The sequence below is a fragment of the Rattus rattus genome, chromosome 1 (genome assembly GCF_011064425.1).
Source record: "Rattus rattus isolate New Zealand chromosome 1, Rrattus_CSIRO_v1, whole genome shotgun sequence".
Taxonomy (NCBI): Eukaryota; Metazoa; Chordata; class Mammalia; order Rodentia; family Muridae; genus Rattus; species Rattus rattus.
In genome coordinates this window covers 166,573,558-166,597,495 of record NC_046154.1, presented here as the reverse complement: position 1 = coordinate 166,597,495, position 23,938 = coordinate 166,573,558, and the positions used below count along the sequence as shown (strand labels likewise).

Here is a 23,938-nt window from a genome sequence, read left to right as displayed (position 1 = left end):
AACCCAAGGGGCTAGAACTCAAGCTCTCATACAGCGAGCGACCGATATTTTGCTCCTAAACCTAGTGGCAAATATGTTTTACTTTTTAGGGTCACCAAAGAATCCTCCGGAGTTACTGTGGAGAGAAGAAAGAGGGGACAGGAGCCCAGCCTTCCACTTTCATAAATTCCCTTTGCCACTTTGCCTAAACCTTTCCGTGCATTTTTTCCAAGTTCTCAAGAGACTCCAAAAACACTTTCCCTCCAGACTTTCTACCTAGGAAACCCAAATCCAGGAGTCATTTATCCCCCATTTTTAAGACCCCCATTTCTAGAGCCACCCCCTGGCTCCCCGAGCCACCGCCCCGAGCGCGCAGCCTGTTTATTCAGCCGGGAGTCCGGCACGCGCCAGGCGCACGCACTGCAACAACAAACCCGGCTGAATGGAGAGTTTGCAAGGAGCCGGCGCGGGCAACCGGAGGGGGGGGAGGGAGCTGAGGGGGTGGGGGAAAAGGAGGGGGAGTGGGGGCTGCAGCCGCCCGCTGCAGCAGCGGGGAGTGGGGGGCGAGGCGGGGCCAGGGCTGCGCGTGGGGCTGGGTGTCCCATTGAAAAGGCGGCCTCACCGCAACCGCCCAGCACTCTCTCACTTCTGGCCAGGGAACGTGGAAGGCGTACCGGCTAGGAGCCGGTTAGGGAGGGCGAATTGGGGGACGAAAGAGGAATTAGAAAGAAAGGGGGTTCAGCCAAATAATCCCAGAAGTAGGCTCAAGCCCAGACTGGAGCAGGGGAGAGCGAGCGCAAGAGAGCGCAGTCCGGGAGCGGCTCGACCTGGCAGAGCGCGCTCGGCGCTGACTTTTGCGGCTGCTTTCCCTTTTCCTTTCCTCTTTTAAAACCGAGAAGGCGCCGGCGGCGGCCGCACACGCGAGCGCCACGCGAGGCTCCCGAAGCCAACCGCGGCGGGAGGAGGGGAGGGAGGAGGCGGCGCAGAGGGAAGACGATCACCCAGGCACCTTCCTCCGTTGCTGCTAGACAACTCTGCCTCCTTCCGCGCGTTTCTTCCCTTTTAACTTTCCTCCGGTGCTGGTTTCTCCCCTCTTCTTTTTCTTCGCCCCCCTTAGATCGTGCTTCGCAGTCCCGCTTCCTTCTAGCTCTCTGCGTCCCCTGAGTCCCCAACTCGTTCTCCCCCGCGACAGTTTGGGCCAGCATGGAGAGCTCTGGCAAGATGGAGAGCGGAGCCGGCCAGCAGCCGCAGCCTCCGCAGCCCTTCCTGCCGCCTGCAGCCTGCTTCTTTGCGACCGCGGCGGCCGCGGCGGCGGCGGCGGCCGCAGCGGCAGCTCAGAGCGCGCAGCAGCAACAGCAGCAGCAGGCGCCGCCGCAGCAGGCGCCGCAGCTGAGCCCGGTGGCGGACGGCCAGCCCTCAGGGGGCGGTCACAAGTCAGCGGCCAAGCAGGTCAAGCGCCAGCGCTCGTCCTCTCCCGAACTGATGCGCTGCAAACGCCGGCTCAACTTCAGTGGCTTCGGCTACAGCCTTCCACAGCAGCAGCCGGCAGCCGTGGCGCGCCGCAACGAGCGCGAGCGCAACCGGGTCAAGTTGGTTAACCTGGGCTTTGCCACCCTCCGGGAGCACGTCCCCAACGGCGCTGCCAACAAGAAGATGAGCAAGGTGGAGACGCTGCGTTCGGCGGTCGAATACATCCGCGCGCTGCAGCAGCTGCTGGACGAGCACGATGCGGTGAGCGCTGCCTTCCAGGCGGGCGTCCTGTCGCCCACCATCTCCCCCAACTACTCCAACGACTTGAACTCTATGGCGGGTTCTCCGGTTTCGTCCTACTCCTCCGACGAGGGATCCTACGACCCCCTTAGTCCAGAGGAACAAGAGCTGCTGGACTTTACCAACTGGTTCTGAGGGGCTGACAGGCCCTACTGGGAATGGACTTTGGAAGCAGGTACACTTCAAGTGGGGATGGGCAGAGCCTTTCTTAACTGGGCCCCTTTTTCTCTTTGAGGGGGGTCATGGAATGTAGGGGTGTCTCCAGGAACGCGGGGGTGGGAGGAGGTTACTATGTTGTTAGTTTGTCCACTTCAAGTTCTAGTGTGTTAGCTTCGGTCTTGACCCCTGCAGGTAGCTTTGCCCAAGTTTCCAAGAACAGAAGGTAGAGGTGAGGCGCAGGGTCCTGGGACTTTGTCCAAAGAGATGCTTTACCTGACAGATTCCCCAAGCCTCCACAGCCTCTCCCACACCCCCTCCGAATTCACACTAACCTCCCTTGTTTCTGTTACAGGGTGGCAGCAGATCCTGTGTCTTCAGTGTTTCTTGACAACGACGTCAAAAGGGGGAGGCAGAAAAAAAAGAAAAAGGGAAGAAGAAGAAAAGAAACAAACAAACCAGACACCCAGCCTCCCAGGGGCACCCGGACTTAGATGCAATGTTCTCAGCAAGCAGGGGTGGGCTCCAACAGCGTCTCTACACTCCGTGTCATTACACGAGAAGAGTGACTGGTGTCTGCAACCTAAGCCCGGGTCCCAGACGGTGTGCAAAAGTAATCGGATTCCTTTCCTGGAGCAGGAGAGCCACACGTACACACGCCCTATATTCATTCTCAGACAACCGCTAGCAGGCAGGGCTGAAAGCGCGTGCAAGTGCCTTCACCTCCCACACTCTGTCAGAGCCGTCTTAGCCCCCCTGAAACTGGGTTGACTTTTTTTCCTCAGTCACCCCCATTCCAGCGAGCTGTGGACATTTGCCTCCAGTGAAGCTACACCACACTGTACTCGGTTCTTGGACACCCTTTCCCTGTGCTGGTGGCCTCCTCCCCAACCCCCACGTTCACCCGCCCATGGTCTTTGCTTCTGTTTTCTTCATAGAATGCTTCCAATCTTTGTGAATTTTTTATTATAAGAAAAAAAATCTATTTGTGTCTATCCTAACCAGTTTGGGGATATATTAAGATATTTTTGTACATAAGAAAAGAGAGAGAGAGAAATTTATAGAAGTTTTGTACAAATGGTTTAAAATGTGTATATCTTGATACTTTAACATGTAATGCGATTACCTCTGCATACTTTAGATGTATAGTTTATCTTACAACTGCCATCCCCCCCCCTACCCCAGTGTGGTTTTGTAAAGAACTCTCCTCACAGGTGAGAGCTAAATGCCACCAGAATGACTTCAGCACCAATGTGTCTTACTTCACAGAAACGTGGTTAATGTATTAATGATGTTATTAAAAAAAAAAAAAACTGTTCAAGGAGAACAAAGTTTATGCAGCTACTGTCCAAACGCAAAGTGGCAGCCAGTTGGTTTCCATGGGTTGCCTTTTGGAAATTTCTACCACTGCCTTCTCCCCCCCCCCCCCCCCCCCCACCCCTCACTGTTTTATTACAAACTTACAAAAAAAAAAAAACATGTATAACCCTGTTTTATACAAACTAGTTTTGTAATAAAACTTTTTCCTTTTTTTATATAAAGAAGAGAGAGAGTGTGTGATCAGCTGCCTCTATGTCTCCTTTGGCTCTGCGGCCGCTGGCTAAGCTATCAGCAAATACCCAAAGGGAGGGGCGTACAGTGGTGGAACTGAGAGAGATGAGTGCTTCAGCTCTTCCTACTGCTGTGGTAGCTGTGTGATGATTGTGTGAGCGCAAGCGGGGGGTGGGGGTGGGGGTCTCTTCTCTCTTATTCACCATGCATTACACTGGCTCCTAGGGAAATAGAAGGTAACCCATGGCTACATCATCCTACCATACACTATATATTTTTTAAAAATCTCCAGACAGTGACCTGGGAAGAGACGCTCCTCATCCCCACATTTCCACTCAGCCCATATGAGGTTATCTTTGTGAAGAGATAGAAAGCCAGTGATCTGAGTTAGTCTAGGCCCGGATCTCTAAAAGGTGCTGACAGCTGGTGTTTGGATAAGTCTCCCTTTCCACAAACAAACTCTAGGGATGGATAGGCACATATTTTCCACCCTATATATATATATTCATATTTCACCTCGATATATATTTTTCCATCCCAATTTAAAGTAAAAGTTCCATGTGCTATAAATTCCTTGCAGAAGGAGTTAGACTTGTATATGTAAATGTAGTACAAATGTGTGGTCGCTTTGAGACGCTGGCCTATCTAAGCCCGTGACTCCATCCCAATAGCGTGAGCAGCGTGTAAAAGTACCCAATTACCAAGATTCAAAAAGAAATTGGTGGGGTTTTTTTGGCTGGCTTGCTTCTTGTCAGTTAGCAAGGACGTGATTAGAATCCTACTTGGCCTCTAGCGGGCTCCTTGCTCGCAGCCTGCATCACTTGTAGATTCCGTTTGCGTGTCTCCAGCCAAGCGGAAAGCCAGGCGCAAAATGCATCTTACAAAACCCAACAAAGAGCGTGGAGCCGGCACGTCTTCCAGAGTTAAAAATCTAGTCTGTGTTGGTATATCTATACCGTTTAGTGGCGCAGAATAACCATTTTTTTTTAAAGCCGCTATGCGTGGAGCATGCCACGGCGTCTGATGTCATTTTGCTAAATGACCCTCTATAGAATGCGCGCGGAGGCTTCAGTCCCTTTCATAGAGATGGGCGTAATTAAGGGGAAAAAATCAGTAAATTCCCCATCGCCATAAATAATCGGACTTTCTGCCAGCAGTGGGTCAATTTAGAGCTTACTCGGGGGAAGCAGGGCTTCTGTAGTACTGGCCTTTGTTTTTCTTTCTTTCTTTCTTTCTTTTTTTTTGTTTTGTTTTGTTTTGTTTTTGTTTTTTGTTTTTTGTTTTTTATCTTATTTGAAAGACCAGAGCTAAGCACTCCCCTCTGCCCCCACTCCCTGTTCCATTTGATTTAGCGGCCTAAGGTAAAGAAAGTGTTGCAAGTCATTTATGGCTATGAATATAACATTAGGATAATGTTTCAACCCCTACAAAGGGGATTTTTTTCTTCTTCTTTTGCCTATAAGGACAGGTGTTCTTTTACCCGCTTCTGAATGGGAAATAGCAAGACTCTGGTTAAACTCTGGGTAAAGTTAGCTGGTTGTTTGCCACAATGTGAAGGCAAACTCCAAAAAATTCACAAAACACACACACACACACACACACACACACACACACACACACACACACACAATTTCGCTGAAGCTAGGAATGGGCAAAATCTCATTACATCTGCTCTAATCACTTAGCAACACAAAGCCAGGGCTTGTGCAGCGAAGGGAAGCCATTCACCGAGCTCTGACAGGCCGCATTCAGCCAGCATTAGTCAGCTCCATAAATCACCGCTGCCCATTGGCTGCGCGGCGGGCTTAGGGCTGTCAGCGAAATACAAAATGTAGACCCCAGTGGCCAGCAATCATGCACCCTCCGTCCCGTTTTAAGCCTCTCCCGGGGGGCACTCTGGGGAAGACTTGGTTTGTGTTATTGACTGAGAGATCTTACCTATTCTGCAAACAGCCTGGAGACCAAGATCACTAGTGTAGGCTGAAAATCCACCCGAAATAGAGGAGCTAGGGCACGAAGTGGGGCGGGAGAAGGAGGAAAGGAGAGAAGGGGGGGGGAGAGGGAGAGAGAGGGAAGCGGTCACTAGTACAGGATATGGTTGCAGGATCCTCTTCAGAGCCTGGGATGGAGAGTTACCAGGCCACATGCCTCCCCCTCCCAAATTCAGCCTTTTAACTGTGGGAGTAGGAGCCTATGAATGGGGAATGGTCCAGGTAGACCCATCAGGCAATGGGGGAGGGGAATAAAAGCTTGCTGTCTTCTACCAGAAATTTCAAAGGAGAGTAGGGGTGGCTCACAGCCTAGGAGGCAGAAGCATGCTTTCTCACTCTACCTCAGCATGCACAGCGAGTACATCAAACCACACGAGGGGATCTAATAACAGCCTTATTGTAGAAATTACAAGCGCATTGCAAATATGCCTGCGTGGTATTTTTTTCCCCTCACTCTGAGAGCTAACCAAACCTGTCTAAATCACAGTTCAGACTGGATTTGTACTGACTACCCACCCAGAAGAGTATCTGAGAGCCAAAGCAGAATCAAAGTTTCTTAGAAACTCCAGCTTGCACTGGTCCCCCAGGAAGCACTCCCCATCACCCAGACCTGTCAGTCACCACCCTTCTGTTTCTCCCTAGGACTTAACCATGAATGTGAACATTCTGTACTTTTTGCTTTTTGTACGATTGCTCTGACTTGCCCTGTATGCAGCAGTAGGCTCCACGCCTAGGAATAAAGACCTTACATGTCTTGTTTATCATCTTCGCCTTGGTGTCTGAAAACAATTGTTTGGAGAAAAGGGTCTGGGGAGTCTACCATGCGTCACATTCTGCTACTTTAACCCTCAGAGCTGTTCTATGTCTTTTTCTGCTCCCGTGTCTTAGCAAGCTGACATAGAATTCATCACTGGAGTTCTCTTGCTCTCTGGCGTTCCTGCTAGGTTTGGCCAGGGAGAGGCACCAGAAATGGGCACAGAATTAGGAAGGGAGATGGATTGTGGGTATCCATGTTCTTTTATTCACTTGCTCTGGAAGTGGAGGATCCTCGGTCCAAGGCCACAGCTTGTCAACTTGTTTCTGCCACAGGTACAACTTCTGCTAATGTTCAATAACAATCATTCCTCTTGCAGGCTTCCCTTCGTCACTGGTCTCTGCTGTTCAGGCGCTGCCTCTCCAGGATGGCTCGCCCTCAATGTATTTTTGTCTATTAATTCTTCTCATCTGTCCCTTATGGAGCAAATCTTCTGCTGCCCTTGAGTGCTTCTTAGCCATCACGCCTCGTGATCAAATGGATGGATAACTTTATTGTAAGTGGGAGGCTTTCTAATGTTGACATGAACTCTTTCCAACATCATCTCTGGGAAATTTTATTTGGTCTCTTTACACCAGCAATGGCTTACCTGCACATTTGGAAAAGATGGTAGTTATACATTTGATGACAGTGTAGTATAATATCACTTTAATAGGGATGGATGCCAAACGAAAGGGCCTCAGAGCTGCCAATGGCTGTCTTTCAACCATCTCCTTTCCCATTGATCTATTTGAACTTGGTAGAGAGATGATGCTGGGTAAGGTAGGCAAAGGTTGGGGTGTCCTCATGGTCACATGGCCATTAGTAAGCACTTATTTAAAGGGGGATGGGCAATGATGAGATGTTGGTAAATGGGCAGCATCTCTAGGATTTCATTGTCATAGCTTGAATCTTCATTATATGCAACTTAAAAAAAAAGGTCACCAAGAATGCCTTTCCCATGCACTAAAGGCAGTGGCCACGTGTAGTTCCCTTTCCTTATGGCTTTGAAGTCTCTGAACGTCCACTCCTGGGCTGAGACATGACTGTTTTCAAATTTCTCCAAGCAATTCCAGGTTAGAGAGGCAAAGTGGGGGAAGCAAATAGATTTCCTGACCCCAATTCTCTTTCTCTGCTGCATGTGAGAACGGCCTGGCTCTAGCGCAGGTCCAAGTTATATGCGTTCTTCCTTTGTATGCAAGATTAGGTTGTTACAAAAGAGGGTGTGTAGGTTAATGGCAGGAAGCAAGTTGCAGTGTGCAGCGCTAGCCCTGAGCGCGTGTCGGGCTTAATGATTTATTCAAGCCGCAGCGCATCCGGGAGTTGATTGGCTGCAGGCATGCGTCCGCTGTCAGCTGCGTGTGCTGGGTACTTGCGGGGCTACCTGATCCAGAGAGAGTGGGGAAGGGAAGTAGGGGCCCAGGTGAAAGGAGAGCAAATTGGGGACCTGCTCACAAGGCGGGGTTGGGGAGGGAGGTCGTGGAAAAAGGAAGACTAGGTTGGAGATGAGGCCCAAATTGAATGAATTAGATTAAGGGAGACGGTAGAGAGAGGGAAAGGAAAAGGAGAGATTAGAGGAGAAGGGGAGAGGGAGAGAGAGGAAGGGGAGAGGAAGAAATGAAGGGCGCGGAGAATGAAGGAGAGAGGTGGCAGAGCCCAGTGGGAAAAGCTCCCAGAGCGTCTGGCGTGCGCCCCTCTGCAGGCGGCCAGACTCTCACAAAGCCACCTTTGATGCCATGGCTATTGGGGCTATTTTGGGGATGAGCTGGGGGAAAGCCGCCAACCCACGCTTCTTTCAGGGAGTCACTTTCTACAAAGTGCAGGCAGAGAGGTTTGGGCCCGGAGTCTGAGCTGTCCGGCACCGGAAATGGAGGCAGGGGACAAAAAGCTTCCCACTTGTCAGAAGCAAAGGCACTTAGTGACCATCTCCCCAACTTCTGTCCCCGCGGACAGAACTAGCCTCAGTTCCAGACTTCACAACATGGACCCATCCTTCTGCTGTTCCAGGACCAAGCCACTTCAGCTACATCTTTCTGGAATTGTCCTTGTCGTCGACTCCATCTCTTCCATCTTTCTCCGTCCTCCTCTCACTTATTTTTTACCCCCTCCCTCACCCACTCCAACCATTTCCGGTCTAAAATCTCAAAGGCGAACTCACACAGTTTTACATTGGGGCACCTTCCAGCCAATAAGCCCTTTGGAAGAAGGGAGTGGAGGGGAGGGGAGGAGAGAGCAAGGGAAGACTGCCTCAGAACAGCATGACACTTGAGATGCCAAGGGAAAAGGAGCCCACTGTGTGCCTCTGTGGAGATAGAGTTGTTTAGAGTGGAGAGGCAGCAGACAGAACGGTGGCCTCAGTTTGGGGGGGGGGTGTTGAGAATTCTCGCAACAACTTCTATCCAGAAGACCTAGACAGAAGTAATGGTGGCGTGTCCCCTCCCCTCAGAGTCCACACAGCTCGCCCTCGGCTTTCCCCCCCACCCCCAGCTATCTTTCTTTACTAGAAAAACAGTCTGTCTCCATTGTCCAGGTGCCAGCAGGGCCTTTGGCAAAAGGGAGGCCGGCCAGCCCTCTGATCAAACTCAAAGGTTAGTTAAAAGACAAAACCAGCTGAAAAGTCTTCATGAATAATCCTGGGCCACTCCCCACCCCCACCCCAAGCTCCCTAGCTCGGTGTAGGGCAAGCCCTGCTCAATGCCTGAGCGCTTCGTTATGCTGCTCGCCTAAGTCAGGATTTCACAGAAAGCCCCAGAAGAAAAGCTCCCACAATTAGGGGTCGCCTGTCAGAAAACATTAACGCCTTCCTCTCCCGGCCTGTCAGACATGCTGCACATACAAACCGCCATGGCGAATTGACCCTCCACCCCTTGACTTCGCCAGCCAAAGGAGCAAGGATTTGCAAGCCAAAGGAGCTGGAGTCCACAGGAGTGTAGTTTCTGTTAGAGCCTAGGTGTGTGGGGATGTCCCCCCCCCCCCCGCTTCTGCCTTCTCCTCAAGGTGCCAGAGAGAGGTCACAGCGGAGTCCTGTAAGTAGACAGCTCTTGCCCAGAAAGACTGTGAGGCAGCACCTGTTTGTTTTATAAAGGGAAGAATAAAATGTCTGAAAGACTATATTATTTTTCTTTTGTTTTGATCAACCTCCGCCCCCCCCCCATGGTCCCAACCTCCTTGAGACAGGGTCTCTCTGTGTAGCCTTGGCTCTCCTGGAACTCTTAATGCAGCTCAGGCTGGCCTTGAACTCACAAAGAGCTGCCTGCTTCTGCCTCCCAGTCCTAGGATTAATGGTGTGGAGCAGCACGTTTACTGGAGTGTATTTCAAGCACCAGACATCATATTTTGTTTATGATTGGAGCAGTCCCATAAGCCTGTGTATGATTATAGCATATAGTATTTATTAGAATTACCTTCTAGGTGTATGTCACAGAGACGCCATGTGACTTATCCATGGCCTCAGCTACAGGTGGTGGCAGAGACAGACTTGGAACTCAGGTTTGCCAACTCCAAATTCTACAGGCTTTCTAACATAATCCATCTTCTTGTTTCTGTACTAAGACTCAGGGAACACTGTGCTGTGTGTGTGCTTCTGAAAGCATTACCGATACGTAAGTATGTTCTTAGCTGTCTCCCACGATGTCCTGGGTGTCATGATTTGAATGTAAGAAATTTTCTCCATGGGAAAAATGTGCTTGACTCCCCGGGCCTCCTGGTCCATGGATCTGTTTGGGAAGGTTGTGAAGTTTTTGGGAAGTGGCGGGTCAAGCAGATAAAAGGTTGTAGCTCAGAGTTAAAGGTTACTTTGACTTCTGACCCAGTTGTATGTCCTGCTGCCATAGAAAAAGTTAGTCCTGCTACTGTGCCTTCTTGTCACGACTGACTGGGATCCATAGACTGTGAGCCAAGATGAACTTTCTCTTCCTTTACATTGTTTCTATCAGGGGTTTTGTCCTGGCAAGGAAGACACTACCTAACGCATTGAGGACATTCCCAAATAGGATTTGGCACAGGATGCTTGACAGTCATGAACCTGTGAAAGGAAGGAGAGGAAAGAATGGGAGGAAGCAAGAGAGGACCTCTTCAGAAAGACCGTCGGGATCCCCTTTGAGCATTACTGTGTTCTGGTGGGTACTTGATTCTCAGTCAAGAGATCCGAGTGGGATTCCAGGAGTCACCACTTATCTCATGAATCCCCATTTGTGTAAATGGAGGTAATACTAGTTATACGCAAGGACCATGGTGAAACCGGAATGAAATAAACCCTGCGAATGAGCTTCTTATGAAGTCGACTGCATTGTAGGTGCTCAGGAAAGTCAGTGGCAAACGAAGTAAGAGTCAATCTTTTATTTTTATAGATCAAGAAAGCGTGTTCTAAGCATGCATACAGCAACATCCATGGAACACATGAGCTGAATTATAGCTAATAACAAGGAATGTCACCATGGGTGTCAGTGTCCTGTGACGTTCACATTGCCAACACTATTCAGGTTAAATTGGGGTTGGTGCATTAGGGAGTGCTTCCAAGGCAAGAATCAGTTATTGGCTTCCTGTGTTTTCGTTTCTTGCTTACTTTTCCTCCGTAAGGCAACCTGTTTCATGGAAGAGAATCCCGACAGCCCATAATGTGACTGCTTTGCAAGGAGAAAATGAACTCTGGGCATTTGAGTCAGCTGCTACCCTTGCTTCCTCTCGATATCCTTACCTGCTTCCCGTTTTAAAGTGAGTCAGAATAACGATGTTCTCCACAGGCATCAGGAAGAAGCACCTCAGGAAAACACGCACAGAGACTTAGGAGGGAAGTATTGTTCCCACTACAGTAGACTCTGGTGATGTCTTCTAAACTCCAGGATCTGCGTCAGGGTCTGAGGGTAACCTAGAAGGCGTCTGGCTTATGCTGATCTGCCCACCTGCAGATCTGCCTACGGATCAGTTATTTCGTTTTCCAAACATCAATACGAACAGAAAACCATAAACAGGGCTACCATTTATAATCCCACACATGTTTAGTAATTGTGCCAAAATTTTCAGCATCTCAGTTTTATAACGATTCACTGTGTAATGTTTTAGCATCCGGATATCGGGGCTGGTCTTCATGGTCTTCAGCCTATGTCTCTTGGTTCTCTCTCTCTCTCTCTCTCTCTCTCTCTCTCTCTCTCCTCCCCCTCCCTCCCTTCCTCCTCCTGCTCCTCCTCCTTTCTCCCCCTCCCCCCTCTGGGGAAGCATCTTTACATTTCAGATCCACAATGAATCATCTCCTGGCAGAATAGAGGCATGAGAGGCTACTTTAAGGAAATATATTGGGTTGGGGATTTAGCTCAGTGGTAGAGCATTTGCCTAGCAAGCGCAAGGCCCTGTGTTCGGTTCCCAGCTCCAAAAAAAAAAAAGAAAAAGAAAATATATTGTCTGAATACTCTCAGATTATTAATGTTTGAAATAAAGGCTGACCTAGAAAGACCCTGGCCTCTCCCACACATGCATCCTGCCTAAGACATCTTAAAATGGATACCGGAGAGTTTGAAGAATGATATCAATCCTGGGCCTGACAAACTAGTGGTTAGCTCTTTGCTTTTCAAAACCTATGAGAAAACCACAAATGTTTCCCCTGAGAAGATAAAGCTGGGCCAGGTTAGCTTCAGGACTCCGGCTTCCTCTTTCCTCCTCTTCCTGAGGTAATGCCAGCTCCTTGGAGGATGCATCCCTTGGAATCGGAAGAAGCACATGTTTCTGTGAACCACTTCCTCCTGCTGAAGGTAACCTAGAAGGTGCCCAGCTTATGCTGGTCTCCCACCCTCAGCAATGTCACCCTCATTTATTAGGAACACTTACTATGTGACATCTGTGAGCAGCTCATCCATTGCCAGAGATCTTCTAAAAATGACAACATGTCGTCTAGTTCTGATATAATCCTGGGTACTTGCTTATGAGGAAAAAGAATCAGACAAGTTCAAAACATAGACAGCGGGGAGTAATTTTTGTAGATTTTTTTTAGTTACAATAAATATATGAAGCTAGTTGAAACTTTAAAATATTGGCTTTCATAATCATTTGTGTGTCCTCAAAATTCTATGTAATTCAAAAATTATTACTGTATTTTTGATTATTTAAAAACAACTTTAACATTTAAATATATTTTGATCATATTCTTCCCCTTCCCTCAATCCTTCCAGATTTTCTTCCTCTCCCTCCCCACCCAACTTTATATCCTTTCTCAAAATAACAAATACTCAATACAATAGAACTCCCCCAAACCAAGAAAACAAAATAAACCCACCCACCCCCAAACCAACCAAACTGTAACCCAATAAAAGCACCCAAAAGGCTGTGGGGTCTAGTATATATGTCGGTCAACTACTCCTGAACTCCTGAACTCCAGGCTGCTATGAAGTGGTTGGTATACCCAGTGTCACTGTATTGGAGAAAATGAACTTTTCTTCTCCCAGTAGATATAATGACGGGTTCAGTTGTTAACCTTTACTCCAATGGCTACATTTTTCTTCCATTCATTCATTCATTCATTCATTCATTCATTCATTCACTCATTCATCCATTCTTCCATTTTAGAAAATATGTCAAAATAAAATATGATAGGATAAAGCAAAAGCTATCACATTGAAGTTAGACAGGACAAACCAACAGAAGGAAAAGGGCCCAAGAGAAGGGACAAGAATCAGAGACTCACTCATTTGCACACTCAGGAACCCCATGAAAACACTGAACTGGAAGCCATAACATGATCACCGAGCACCTGGTGCAGACCGGTGCAGGCTGCCTCAGTCCGTGTGAATTCATATGAGCTTTGCTCACAGTGATTTAGATGGCCGTGTTTCCCTGGCTTCCTCCTTCCTCTCGGGCTCTTCTTCTCCTTCTGTCTCCTCTTCTGCAGGGTTTCCTGAGCTCTGAGGGGAAGAATTTGGTGCACACATTCCATTTAGAGGTGAGTGTTCCAAGGTCTCTCACTCTGTGTAAGCTTTGGCTGTGGGTCCACATGCTGCAGGAGGAAGCTTCTCTAACGATGGCCGGTTATTCCACAGTTTCTGTTACGTTTATTTTGTGGGTATGTGTTGGCCTGTGGTCCATGTGCCATGGTGTGACGTCAGTGGACAACTTGCAGGAGTATTCTTTCTTTCCATCACGTAGGGCCTGGAACCCAAGCTCAGGTAAAGGCTTTTATCTTCTGAGATGTCTTGCAAGCCCTGGATTCTAACTTTTCAAGTGATGGTGTTGATTTAGGCTTACCGAGATTGGAATGTATTCTTGGTAGATAACGACAGGTAAGTCCGAAGAAGACACAGTCATTATCCCATGAGAACAGCCAACGTCCGACTGTTTCCCAAAATAACATGGTGTCCATCACTTTTATATGTTTGCTAGATTCATTATTAAAATCCACAAACACTTTCCCAGATTTTGTCCCAAACCCCCAGAATATTTCAGCGCAAAACACTCCCCAATCCCATCCCCCACAGTTGGTATGGCAAGGTAGAAATTCAAGTTCTATTGATCGTATATTTGTAAACATTTTTGTCTTCTATGATGAGACTTTAAATGGTGATCGAACGGGGGGTGATAACTTAGCTCGCCCTCACCCCTCGTCTATTTTTGTAAAGACTTCTTTCTCTTCCTTTGTCCTACCCGGGAAGCAGTGGGAACTTTTATAACCAATTTCATTCTATCCTCAGGACAGAACTGTAGAAGGGAAAATTCATCGTTGGAGGGAACTGAACTTATCTTCTCCTCTGGGATTCAGAAAAGCTTGACTCGATTTTGACTCCATCGGCACTGTATCAGCTTCCATGCAAACCATTGCCTATTGCTAGTCTATAAGCAAACTGGTGTTTGCTTCCTGAAAAAGGCATGAAGACTCAATGTGCAGTATGTCCTTGTACAAGGATGTCCTTAGGTGACACAAAAATCTTAACGTACAATCCAATACCGAATCTCCATGGCAAATGTGCTAGCCAAGCAAAAAAGCTATCCCATTCTCTTCTTCTGCTTGTCTTGCTACACCAGAGACACTGACTTTGGGGTCACATTTGCTCAGATTAGTGACTCACACAGGTAACTAGAATGGGATGTATTAAGGTGAATGGGAGGAGAGATTTGCTTAACATTTACGAGGCCTTTAAACAACCGGATGGCTTGGGTAGGAGATCAGCACATGGGCAGTTAGTCATCTCAACCTTCCTGTGTGGGAGTAATACACCAAATAATTAACTCTAGAAACAACAGCTTCGAGTCATTTAGAAGAGCCACCTATCCCAAAAAGGTTCCATATATACATATTCCACAAATTTATTTCGCCAAGTGACTTGGGTTGACCGTCCTTGGTGGTCATCCGTAGAAGTTGAACAGAGAGAATTGCTTTGAATTCTGATTCCCCTAGTGTTTCCTCCCCTCCTCCAAGATTCCTCCCACTCAAGTTGACCTCCCAGCCCTGCCCCCCACATGCTGCTAGCCAGGAGAAGAAAGCCATTTCCATTGGCCTTGGCTGCCTGGGGAGATCTATATTACTCCTGGGAAGACAAGAGCTGTCCCCATCTTGGTAGAGTGTGAAATTCGGTTTTGATTGCAAAGGGAAACCATTTCAACGGGATTACACCGTGACCATGTAGATTCAACTGGGCCATATGGCCTGGGGATGAGCCTTCCTACTGTCAGGTAGCAGCACATTGCTAATGACGTGGCGATGACATTTTCAAATGAAAAAATAAAGCCACCTGGACAGGAATAAAAGAGACCACAGAAGATGACGCTGGTAAGGATTAGCAGAGCCCTTGCCTCTGCTGGCTCTGAAAAATAAGTGATTTGTTTAATTCATAAGTCACCAACGAGCCCTATGGTAATAAAAGACTTCTGCCTGCTTGGCATAGGAGAATAGCATTTTCTATTTTTATCAAAAGAAACCTAGTGTTGACCTGAAGAGGTTGCATAAGAGGTCCCAGTTTCTTCTTCACCTGTTGAGGGGGCATACAGAACTGTCAAAAGAAGAAAAGAGGGGGGAGGAGGAGGAAGAGAGGGAGGAGGAGGGGGAGGGGGAGGAGGACAGGGAGGAGGAGGAAGAGAGGAAGGAGGAGGGGGAGGAATGTGAGGACGATTTGTGAAGTATCAACTGATGTACAAATGAGGAAAAGGAAACTTAAAACTTGTTCACAAGAAAGAGAAACTCTGACCTTTAAATAAAAAAGAACTTCTGGCTACATTATAGTATTATTTTAAATACTAAATCCAGTGATAAAAGCAAGGCTGCAGGACAGCCCAAACTATCTGTCACCCAGACTAGACAGATCTGGTTCCAGTCTCTGCTGTCTCTCGTCTCTGGACAAGAAGACTAATACTAACCCCAGGACTAGGCACTAGGTGTTAATGATGCCGCAAGCTAGACCAGATGGTTGCCACGGCCCTGTGTGGTCCTGTGACACCAATGGATTCTCCTGTCCCTGCCTCTTTGTCCTACTTACTATCATGTCCCCATCCAGACAGGGCTAGATGTCCTTGCTGGTCACGGCACAGATGTAAAGGAGACTGAGAAAATGGATACCTGGCCTCTGCTAACATCTAAGGAGGGTTTTACAGATTCTGGGCAGCAATTTTCCGATTTTCCCATTCTTAGTGTTTCTAAAGGTCTTAGTCCAACATTCGCTAACAGCCGGTGGCTATGGAAAAAAAAATATTGGAAGAATAATGCTCAATTTGCTCCCCCAGGCAACATTTTCAGCCAGAAACACAAGTCACTTGCCATTGTCTCCATCCATTTTCCAGTAAAAATCATTAACTCCAAAGGCTTTTTGTGTGATGTCTCAAAATTCTAGAAACCAGAGAACATATGAGATTATTTGCTACAGTCATAACCAGAATAATATTTTTAGGCATTAGGTATATTTGTCAGTGAAGGTATCTGCAATTTGAAGGAAATATTAGTATGCAATTCAAAACCCAGAAAAAATATATAATATTCTCCATGATACATGCCTATGTTTTGTTGTTAATTTATTTCTCCTTGGATTGTGTACCCTAACTTCTTTATAATTTATATATATATAAATTGTAATATATTTACATATATTATATATGTATTTATAATATGCTATATATAATATATCAATCATATACCATAATCATAATTTAATTCTATATTCTATGTTCTATGTTTTATATATATGACCATATATGTGTGTGTATATATATATATATCCATATATGTGTGTGTATATATATATCTGGGATATATATACATGTATATATATATACATATATACATATATACATATATACATATATACATATATACATATATACATATATACATATATATATGTATATATACATGTATGTATGTATATCTCCCAGCAAATAATTATTTCCCTGACTTTGGACATTTTCAGGTTTCCTACATTCCGCTCCTGTATCCTGAACTCGCTACTTCTGTTTTCGTTTAGAAAGTTATCGTTTCTCCCAGGACCTTTGCATCTTTCTTAGCCTCCTTATTCTTGTCTCTGGACCATCTGCCTTTCCCACCGTGGCCATCAGAATACTTTAGAAATAATATAGAAACTAATGACTGCCACCAAGGTGGGACCATACGTTATCATACCTCTTGGTTTCTACACTTTCCTAGTTTCTCGTTGGCCATGATAGCTTCTGCTTTACTTGGCCTATGACTGCTCAGGCTCTTGCCAGCATGCTAGACAGATCAGGGTAAGGCTCACAAAGGTGATGCTGGAACTCATGGAACACCCATCCCAAAGAGCAGCCCAGCAGGGCTTTGACGGCCTAGCTTCCGGATACAGCCCTCCCCACCATCTCCAGTCATTTTGACAGGCCTTTGGCCCCGGAAATAGCACATTCTGTTTCTTCCCCTCTTTGTGTCTCTTTATCTAAGTATTCTCTCTACAGATATAGTGCCTCAAGCAGTATTTTCTCTCGGAAGTCTCTTTAAACAAGTTAATCACATGGCCCCTTATACATGTATATGTTTTGTCATTTATATCTCTCACTGTACACCCTAACTTCTTTATAGTTCGTCCTTCCTTTTTGTTCTAGGGGGAAGAAATGGTCAAAGCATTTGAACTTTGAACTTTGTTTCAAATTCAAACTTCCAGAATCACTTTTGACGGGCTGACAGAATGTGTGTGTGTGTGTGTGTGTGTGTGTGTGTGTGTGTGTGTGTGTGTGTGTGTGTGAGAGAGAGAGAGAGAGAGAGAGAGAGAGAGAGAGTTTTCCTAGTGACCACGGGGGTTGACAATGAGCATTTTGTGGCGCAGAGAACAATGCCCCTTAAGAAAGGGAGCCAGCAACTCCGCCATGCTTTACCTTATTCAGCGACAACAGTTTGCGAATCCTCATTAATTGTCTAGCAATGCTGCATGAGTCTTGAACGTAACTGAAATAAAAGGGTTCATTAGACTGTGCCTCATAATGGGGAAACTCAATTTTCACAGCACAAGAGGAGAACTATTCTTTTTAACTCTTTAGAGTCGGGAGGTCTAGGGGACAGAAAGAATGATCTATAGCAAAATGCAATCTCAGTTGGGAATTGTCCTCTCAGCCCAATCTGGAAGTAAGAAGAAAGAGATGGGAGAAAGCTCGGGGGACCCATGTTAGAGGTGGCTTTCCTATTTTATTTGAACACTAAGTTAGACATTTAGGGAAGGGACTGTCTTTTGCATTCTCAGTATCTAGTGCAGACATGCAGGCGATTTTCGATGCATGTAGATTTTAATGAAATGGCCGTGCACACAGTTGATGAGTGCCGGTGATCGGAAAAACTCTTAACCGAGGAATGATGAGGGCATGGAAAATGGTTGCATGAATCTGCATATTTCCAGCGAAGGTCTACATTTTAAGCAGACAGGAGTTAAGGCCTAACAGTGGGAAATACTTGTCACGTGCTCAAGGTTCACACAACACTTACCTATGACCTGGGTCGTATATATACGCCCCAAGCCTCGTACTATCAACTCTTTGGCTCCATGACTCCAGCCCTATTTTTCTGGCTCCCGGCAAACACTTCCCTTTTGTTCTCTTTGGCAGTGACAAAAAACTTTCTCCTGCATTTCACGTTCAACGTTTTCTTTTCAAACAACCTCAGAGAGCCCAGGTATAAAGAAAGAGAGGACCTCCACTCTGGCTGGGGACAGAGTTCCCATTCTTCCTGACTCTAATTCATATTTTTTTTTATTTGTTCTTTGGAGGCCTCCTCTTCGTCAACCCATTCAGCATTTTTTTAAAAAAAAATTTTTTTATACAAATTCAATGTGTGTGTGGGTTTTGGGTGGGCTGTGGAAATTGATTTACGAGTCAACCACTTTTCTCTTTTCTTGCCATCTCCCGCTTGAGTGGTTTGTCGGCCCAGGGCTTTTCTTTTACCGAAGGAGAATACGGTTGTCTACGGAAGAGGTCAGCATTTCAAATTGGTGGAGTTCAACTGCACAAACGACATAGAACTGACAAGAAAAGACAGGGGTTTGAAGGTCACAGACTGCATAGGTTTTTGCTTTGTGATGAACCCTGGCACCAAAATGAATTAAATAACAGGCTTAAGGACTATTGAGGGAGGACTGAATGCAAATCAAAGATAAGTAGAAGTTTTCTTTCCTAAAAGGGGAATGGTTTTTTTCCCCCTTCCCTCTCCCCCTCCATATCTGTGTAGCCAAAAGCTGCATGTTAAACATGATTTCGCTGGCATTGTACGGGGTGCTTTTACTCTGGGCTGCTGTGATGGCCTATCTTGGCCTATGATTAATGACCTGCTAGGCAATTTGGAAGCCATACTAACTCCCAGTCCACACACAAACCCACAAACCATATAGTTGCATTCTTTCTGAGGATTTGCCAGGCTGTTACCAAGGGGCCTGCCTAGGAGCCGGATTGCTAGAGAGATAGCCAAGCTCTCCTGTAAATGCCATTCTGGCCTTATCTTGCTGAAAAGTGTGGGGACCAGTGGGCTCATTTACACAATTCAAAGCCTAGATCTCACGGCTTCTTTATTCTGGCCCAGATTATGGAAAACCACAACACGACACAAAACAAACATTAAAAAAAAAAAAAAAGAAGGTTGAAACTAAAATCTTTCCATGTAGTCTCTAGGCTCAGAGCGATTCTGTAGCTCACTTGGTGGTATTTTTAAATCTCAAAATGGGTGCACTGATGTCTACTGTGAATACTGCCCTCTACTTTAACGTCCAAGGCAGAAACAAAGGCTGTGCTCCAAGACTGTCCATGTGTAAACTGTGTTTGGACACTTGGGTCAGGAAACCTGCTCAAGATGGTGAGAAGGTGCTATTTTGGGAACATGCAATGGGGCAGGGGACGATCTAGTCCCAGCTTAGCCTCCACCAGCTTTGTGACTACCAGTTGGTTTCCTCTCTAGACATAGTCCCTAGACTATATTGTTCTCAGAGCATGAGAAGGTTGGAAAAGCAGGCAATCTAGCAGGTCTTCTCTGACTGGCTTTTATTCATGTGCAACTCCACCTTCTCTCGTGTGTCATTGTTTTAGACTCTGACAGTTCTTAGGGAGAGCAGCTAAGTCCCCTGCATTTAGAAAGCTTCTATTCTAAAGAGAGGCAATGACCAGGGAAACAGAGGAGCAACCTGATTCTTTGTCCACTGTGAAAAAAGAAAATACAGAATCCACTAGCAAGAAGCAGCCAAGCCACAGAAAAGGGCTTAGGGGTAGAATGCACTATTAAATGTGGTGGCCAGTGTCACCTGAGGAAGATTGGGAGTCAGCCCAGCATCTGTCTGAATGGGACGCATTCTGCTAGAGCAAAGGCCCTGTGCTCTATGAGTCCATTGGTACTGTCACGTGCTTTGAAACTCATTGGCTTTCAGTTACTTAGCTAGACTGTGGCAACTTGATCATGCAGCTGCAGGGTGGTCAAGCCTGGCAGTTGTGCAGAAAGCACCCTGAGAATCCCGAAGATATAGAGACCCGGTCCCGTTTCCAGAAACTCTGACCTTTAGGTCTGGGGAGCAGCCTAGGCAGCCATGGTCTCCAAGGTTCTTGGGTGTCTTGTCTATGCAGTCAAAGTTGATCTAGAACAGGAGGGTTATTCCAACCCTAACCTTGCCAGGAGCTCTTTGTTACCAAAGAAAGCAATCTTACAATTCATGCTGTCAAGCCAAGTAAAGGCCAATCAGGGTACAGGCAACGATGTCTTATCCATAGCTTTCTCCTCACAGCACAGGTCATGCGATGTAGAATAGGATCATACAGAGCTGGGGGGAATGTGGGCACAATCAGGTGATCCTTGAGGTGCCAAGGTTGGTGCCAGAGCAGGGAAACATGGGGTTCTAAAAATGGTCACTCTGCAGTTGCTCATTCAAATATATCTTCAGTGTATTTGACATGCCCATCCAAAAGTGACTCATGCACACATAAACATTAATAAGTAAATAATCGAATAATAAGGTTAGAGTGCATATACTTATAGAAAAATGGATGAACCTGCAGATTATGATGTCAAGCAAAGAGCTGGGGGAGGTGGAGCAAATATGATTGAAACACGGTATAAAATTCTCGAGGAACTCATAAAATTGTGTAAAACAAATTTATAGCAGATGGCTCTCTCAAAAATTAATGTGTACATGAATTATAAAGTATGTGTGATATCACATTTATGCACTATCCTAAATTTATCTTTAAAAACACCTGAGCAACATATTAAACATGTCTTATGTATTAGGACCATGGTTTTCAACATGTGGGTCGCAACCCCTTTGAAGTTCTTATATCAGGTACCATGCATATCAGATACTTACATTATCATTCCTAACAGTAGAAAAATTACAGTTATGAGGTAGCACTGAAAATAACTTTACGGTCGGGATCGCCACAACATGAGGGATTGTATTAAAGGCTTGCAGCATTAGAAAGGTTGAGAACTGTGTTAATATAATATAAACAGATCACACCTAATGAAAATAGCTACAGAGAATTTAAAAAGTTGGATCTCCTTTCTAGAGACAGTAATTACCCATTATGCACTGCTGTCCATTCATGCAAACATCTCCTTCGGTATACCACCCAGCCATATATCTGTGATCTACCTTAAGGCTAGACATTGAAAGGCTAGACATTATGGCTTACGGAACATATACATTTTTAAAATTTCAGCACATTACTAAAATGACATCCAAAATGGCTCAGCCACCTTTCACTATGCTGTAAAACCATGTTGTGATGATTTATATATGCTCAGCCCAGGGAGTGTCAGGATTAGAAGGTGTAGCCCTGTTGGAATAGGTGTGCTACTGTGGGTGTGGGTTATACATTTCTCATCCTAGCTGCCTGGAAGTCAGTCTTCCACTAGTGGCCTGCAGATAAAGGTGTAGAACTCTCAGTTCCTCCTGCACCATGCCTACCTGGACGCTGCCATGCTCCCACCTTCATGATCCCGAACTGAACCTCTGACCCTGTAAGCCAGTCCCAATTAAATGTTGTCCTTTATAAGACTTGCCTTGGTGATGGTGTCTCTTCACTACAGTAAAATCCTAGCTAAGACACATGTGTTAGTCTTTATGTGTGTCTTTTCTTTAGTTCCACTGTTGCTAAAGCAGTCCTCCTTGGGATATTATCATCCACTGTAATGAGATCTATCCTCGTTCTCATTTCTTTCCGGAGAAACAGATTCTGATAGACACAGAGTGAAACAGGCAGGACATGGTCCTTACCTAGCACCATGATCTGACCAACTACATAAACCTCAGCCCGGCATCTGACGCATCTCTGTTGCCTTTGTGAGGACACAGAGCCACTCAGTTATCAGAGACATGATATGACCTGAGTGAAAAATAAACTTAGAAAACAAATCCTCTCTCACCCCTGTGTAATAAGTTCAGGCTGGTGCTGAAGACCCACTAGAGTGAGACCCAGTCCCACCCATCCTGTTCAACTTTGCTTAGTCTGTCATTCTCTTGAATTTTGCCACAGCTTTCTACCTGCAGTCTAACCACACAGAAGAGGGGGATGGAGACTCTCAGAAAACTTTGACTCCATGTCCCTCTCTCTTGCACATCATATCTGCCAGCAGTACTTGGTGTCCCCTGGTTCAGAGCACCTTACACTGATACTTTACTCTGCCTTTGATAGTATTCTCTTGTCTGGGTTATGTCTAAATGTCTCCTATTTTATAAGGATATCACTCACTGGATCCTGAATTCCTGTAGCCTGGTTATATCGAAAGGCTAGTTTACAAATCTTCATATCCACAGATCCTAGAAATTATAATTTCAATACACACACACACACACACACACGCATACACACACATGCGCGTGTGCACACACGCACACAGTACACGCACAGTTTTAGAGGAACAATATTTCAACTGCTAACATAAACAGTTCATTGTTCACACTGGAAAATTCATATGAAAGTCTTGATAACGCCAACCCAAAGAATCTTTATGCCACCACCCTTCAGCAAGTTGGGCCATCCTTATTTGTTAATAAGTTCTAGCCAGGATTGTGTCATTTTATCTAGGTGGAAAGATAATCTGTTCTGAAGGAAATCATATTTTGTTCATAATCATACATGTTTATAATTGCTCATATTGTAAGAATTCAGTGTGGCATTCCATACATACTGACCCTCCCAACTACCCTCTCTCACCCTCAATCCTTCCATACGCTCCACCCTGCTCTTCCCTAAAAGTCCCTTTACTGCATTCAGGCTTTCTTTCCTCTGCTTAAAGTAAAAAAAAAAAAAGAAAAATAAAGGTGGATGAACAAACGACTTGGCAGATCTTTTCTGCCTCTGATTTTTATCTGAGGTGCAGCTGTACCATGTCATGTGTGGCATACCCTTAGACTCCTGGGACCCTGAGTGAAGACAGTGCATAGGTGATGAAACAGACAATATCCTTTTTTCGAAATATACAATGCAATATATAATACCAGTGAAATGTACAATACACTGTACATTACAATTCAATATATGATACAATACAAACAAACAATACAGAAAAATACAGTATTTCTCCTGCCTTGTTTCATTTAATATGGTGGCCCCAAACTCTTGTCTTTCTGAAAATGCCATGGTTTTATTCTTCTTTATGAGTGAAAAGAAAACCCTCCATTGCATGTGTCCATTTTTCCTTCTTCTGTTCATCTTCAAATCTAAGCTGATTCTATAGCTTGGCCATGGTGAACAGCACTAAGCTAAACATGGGACAAGGATGTCTTCTGTGCATGCTGACTTTGCTTCTTTTGAGCATACAGCAAAAGGGGCATAACTAGACCATGAGGAACTTACAGTTTGGGGTCCTTGAGGGAATTCTAAACTGCTTTCCTTCCCTCCCAACCACAAATGTAAAGGTTTCTTTTGTGTCTACATCCTCCCCAGCCAGTGTTATATTATAATGACACCCATCCTGACAGAGACAGAATTGTGACAGTTTCTATTTTGCTTTCCTACGACTATAGATGGTGACCAAAACCTCCTCATGTATCTGTTGACCTTTTTGTTTTCTATTGAGAAGTGTCTCTTTAGATTCTTGTCCCATTTGCTGACTGGATTCCCAGCTCCTCTGTTGTTAAAATCTTTGAGTTCTTTATGTATACAGGATATTAGTCCCGTGTGAGATGAATGGATGGCCAGGATTTCCTTTATTCTATAGGTGCCATGTTCATTCTGTCAATGACAGCCTTTAATGGGTTGCTTTTTTGCTCATTTGTTTGGTTTGGTTTGGTTTTAACTTGAT

The 23,938-nt window shown here is 45.7% G+C and overlaps 1 protein-coding gene across 1 annotated transcript; it reads left to right on the top strand.

The window, feature by feature from the left end:
• Positions 1–617: 617 nt before the first annotated feature.
• Ascl1 (achaete-scute family bHLH transcription factor 1) lies at positions 618–1,919 on the top strand. Its single transcript, XM_032890768.1, has one exon. The coding sequence runs from the start codon at positions 1,183–1,185 to the stop codon at positions 1,882–1,884; it is 702 nt and encodes a 233-aa protein (XP_032746659.1). The 5' UTR covers positions 618–1,182; the 3' UTR covers positions 1,885–1,919.
• The last annotated feature ends 22,019 nt before the right edge of the window (positions 1,920–23,938 follow it).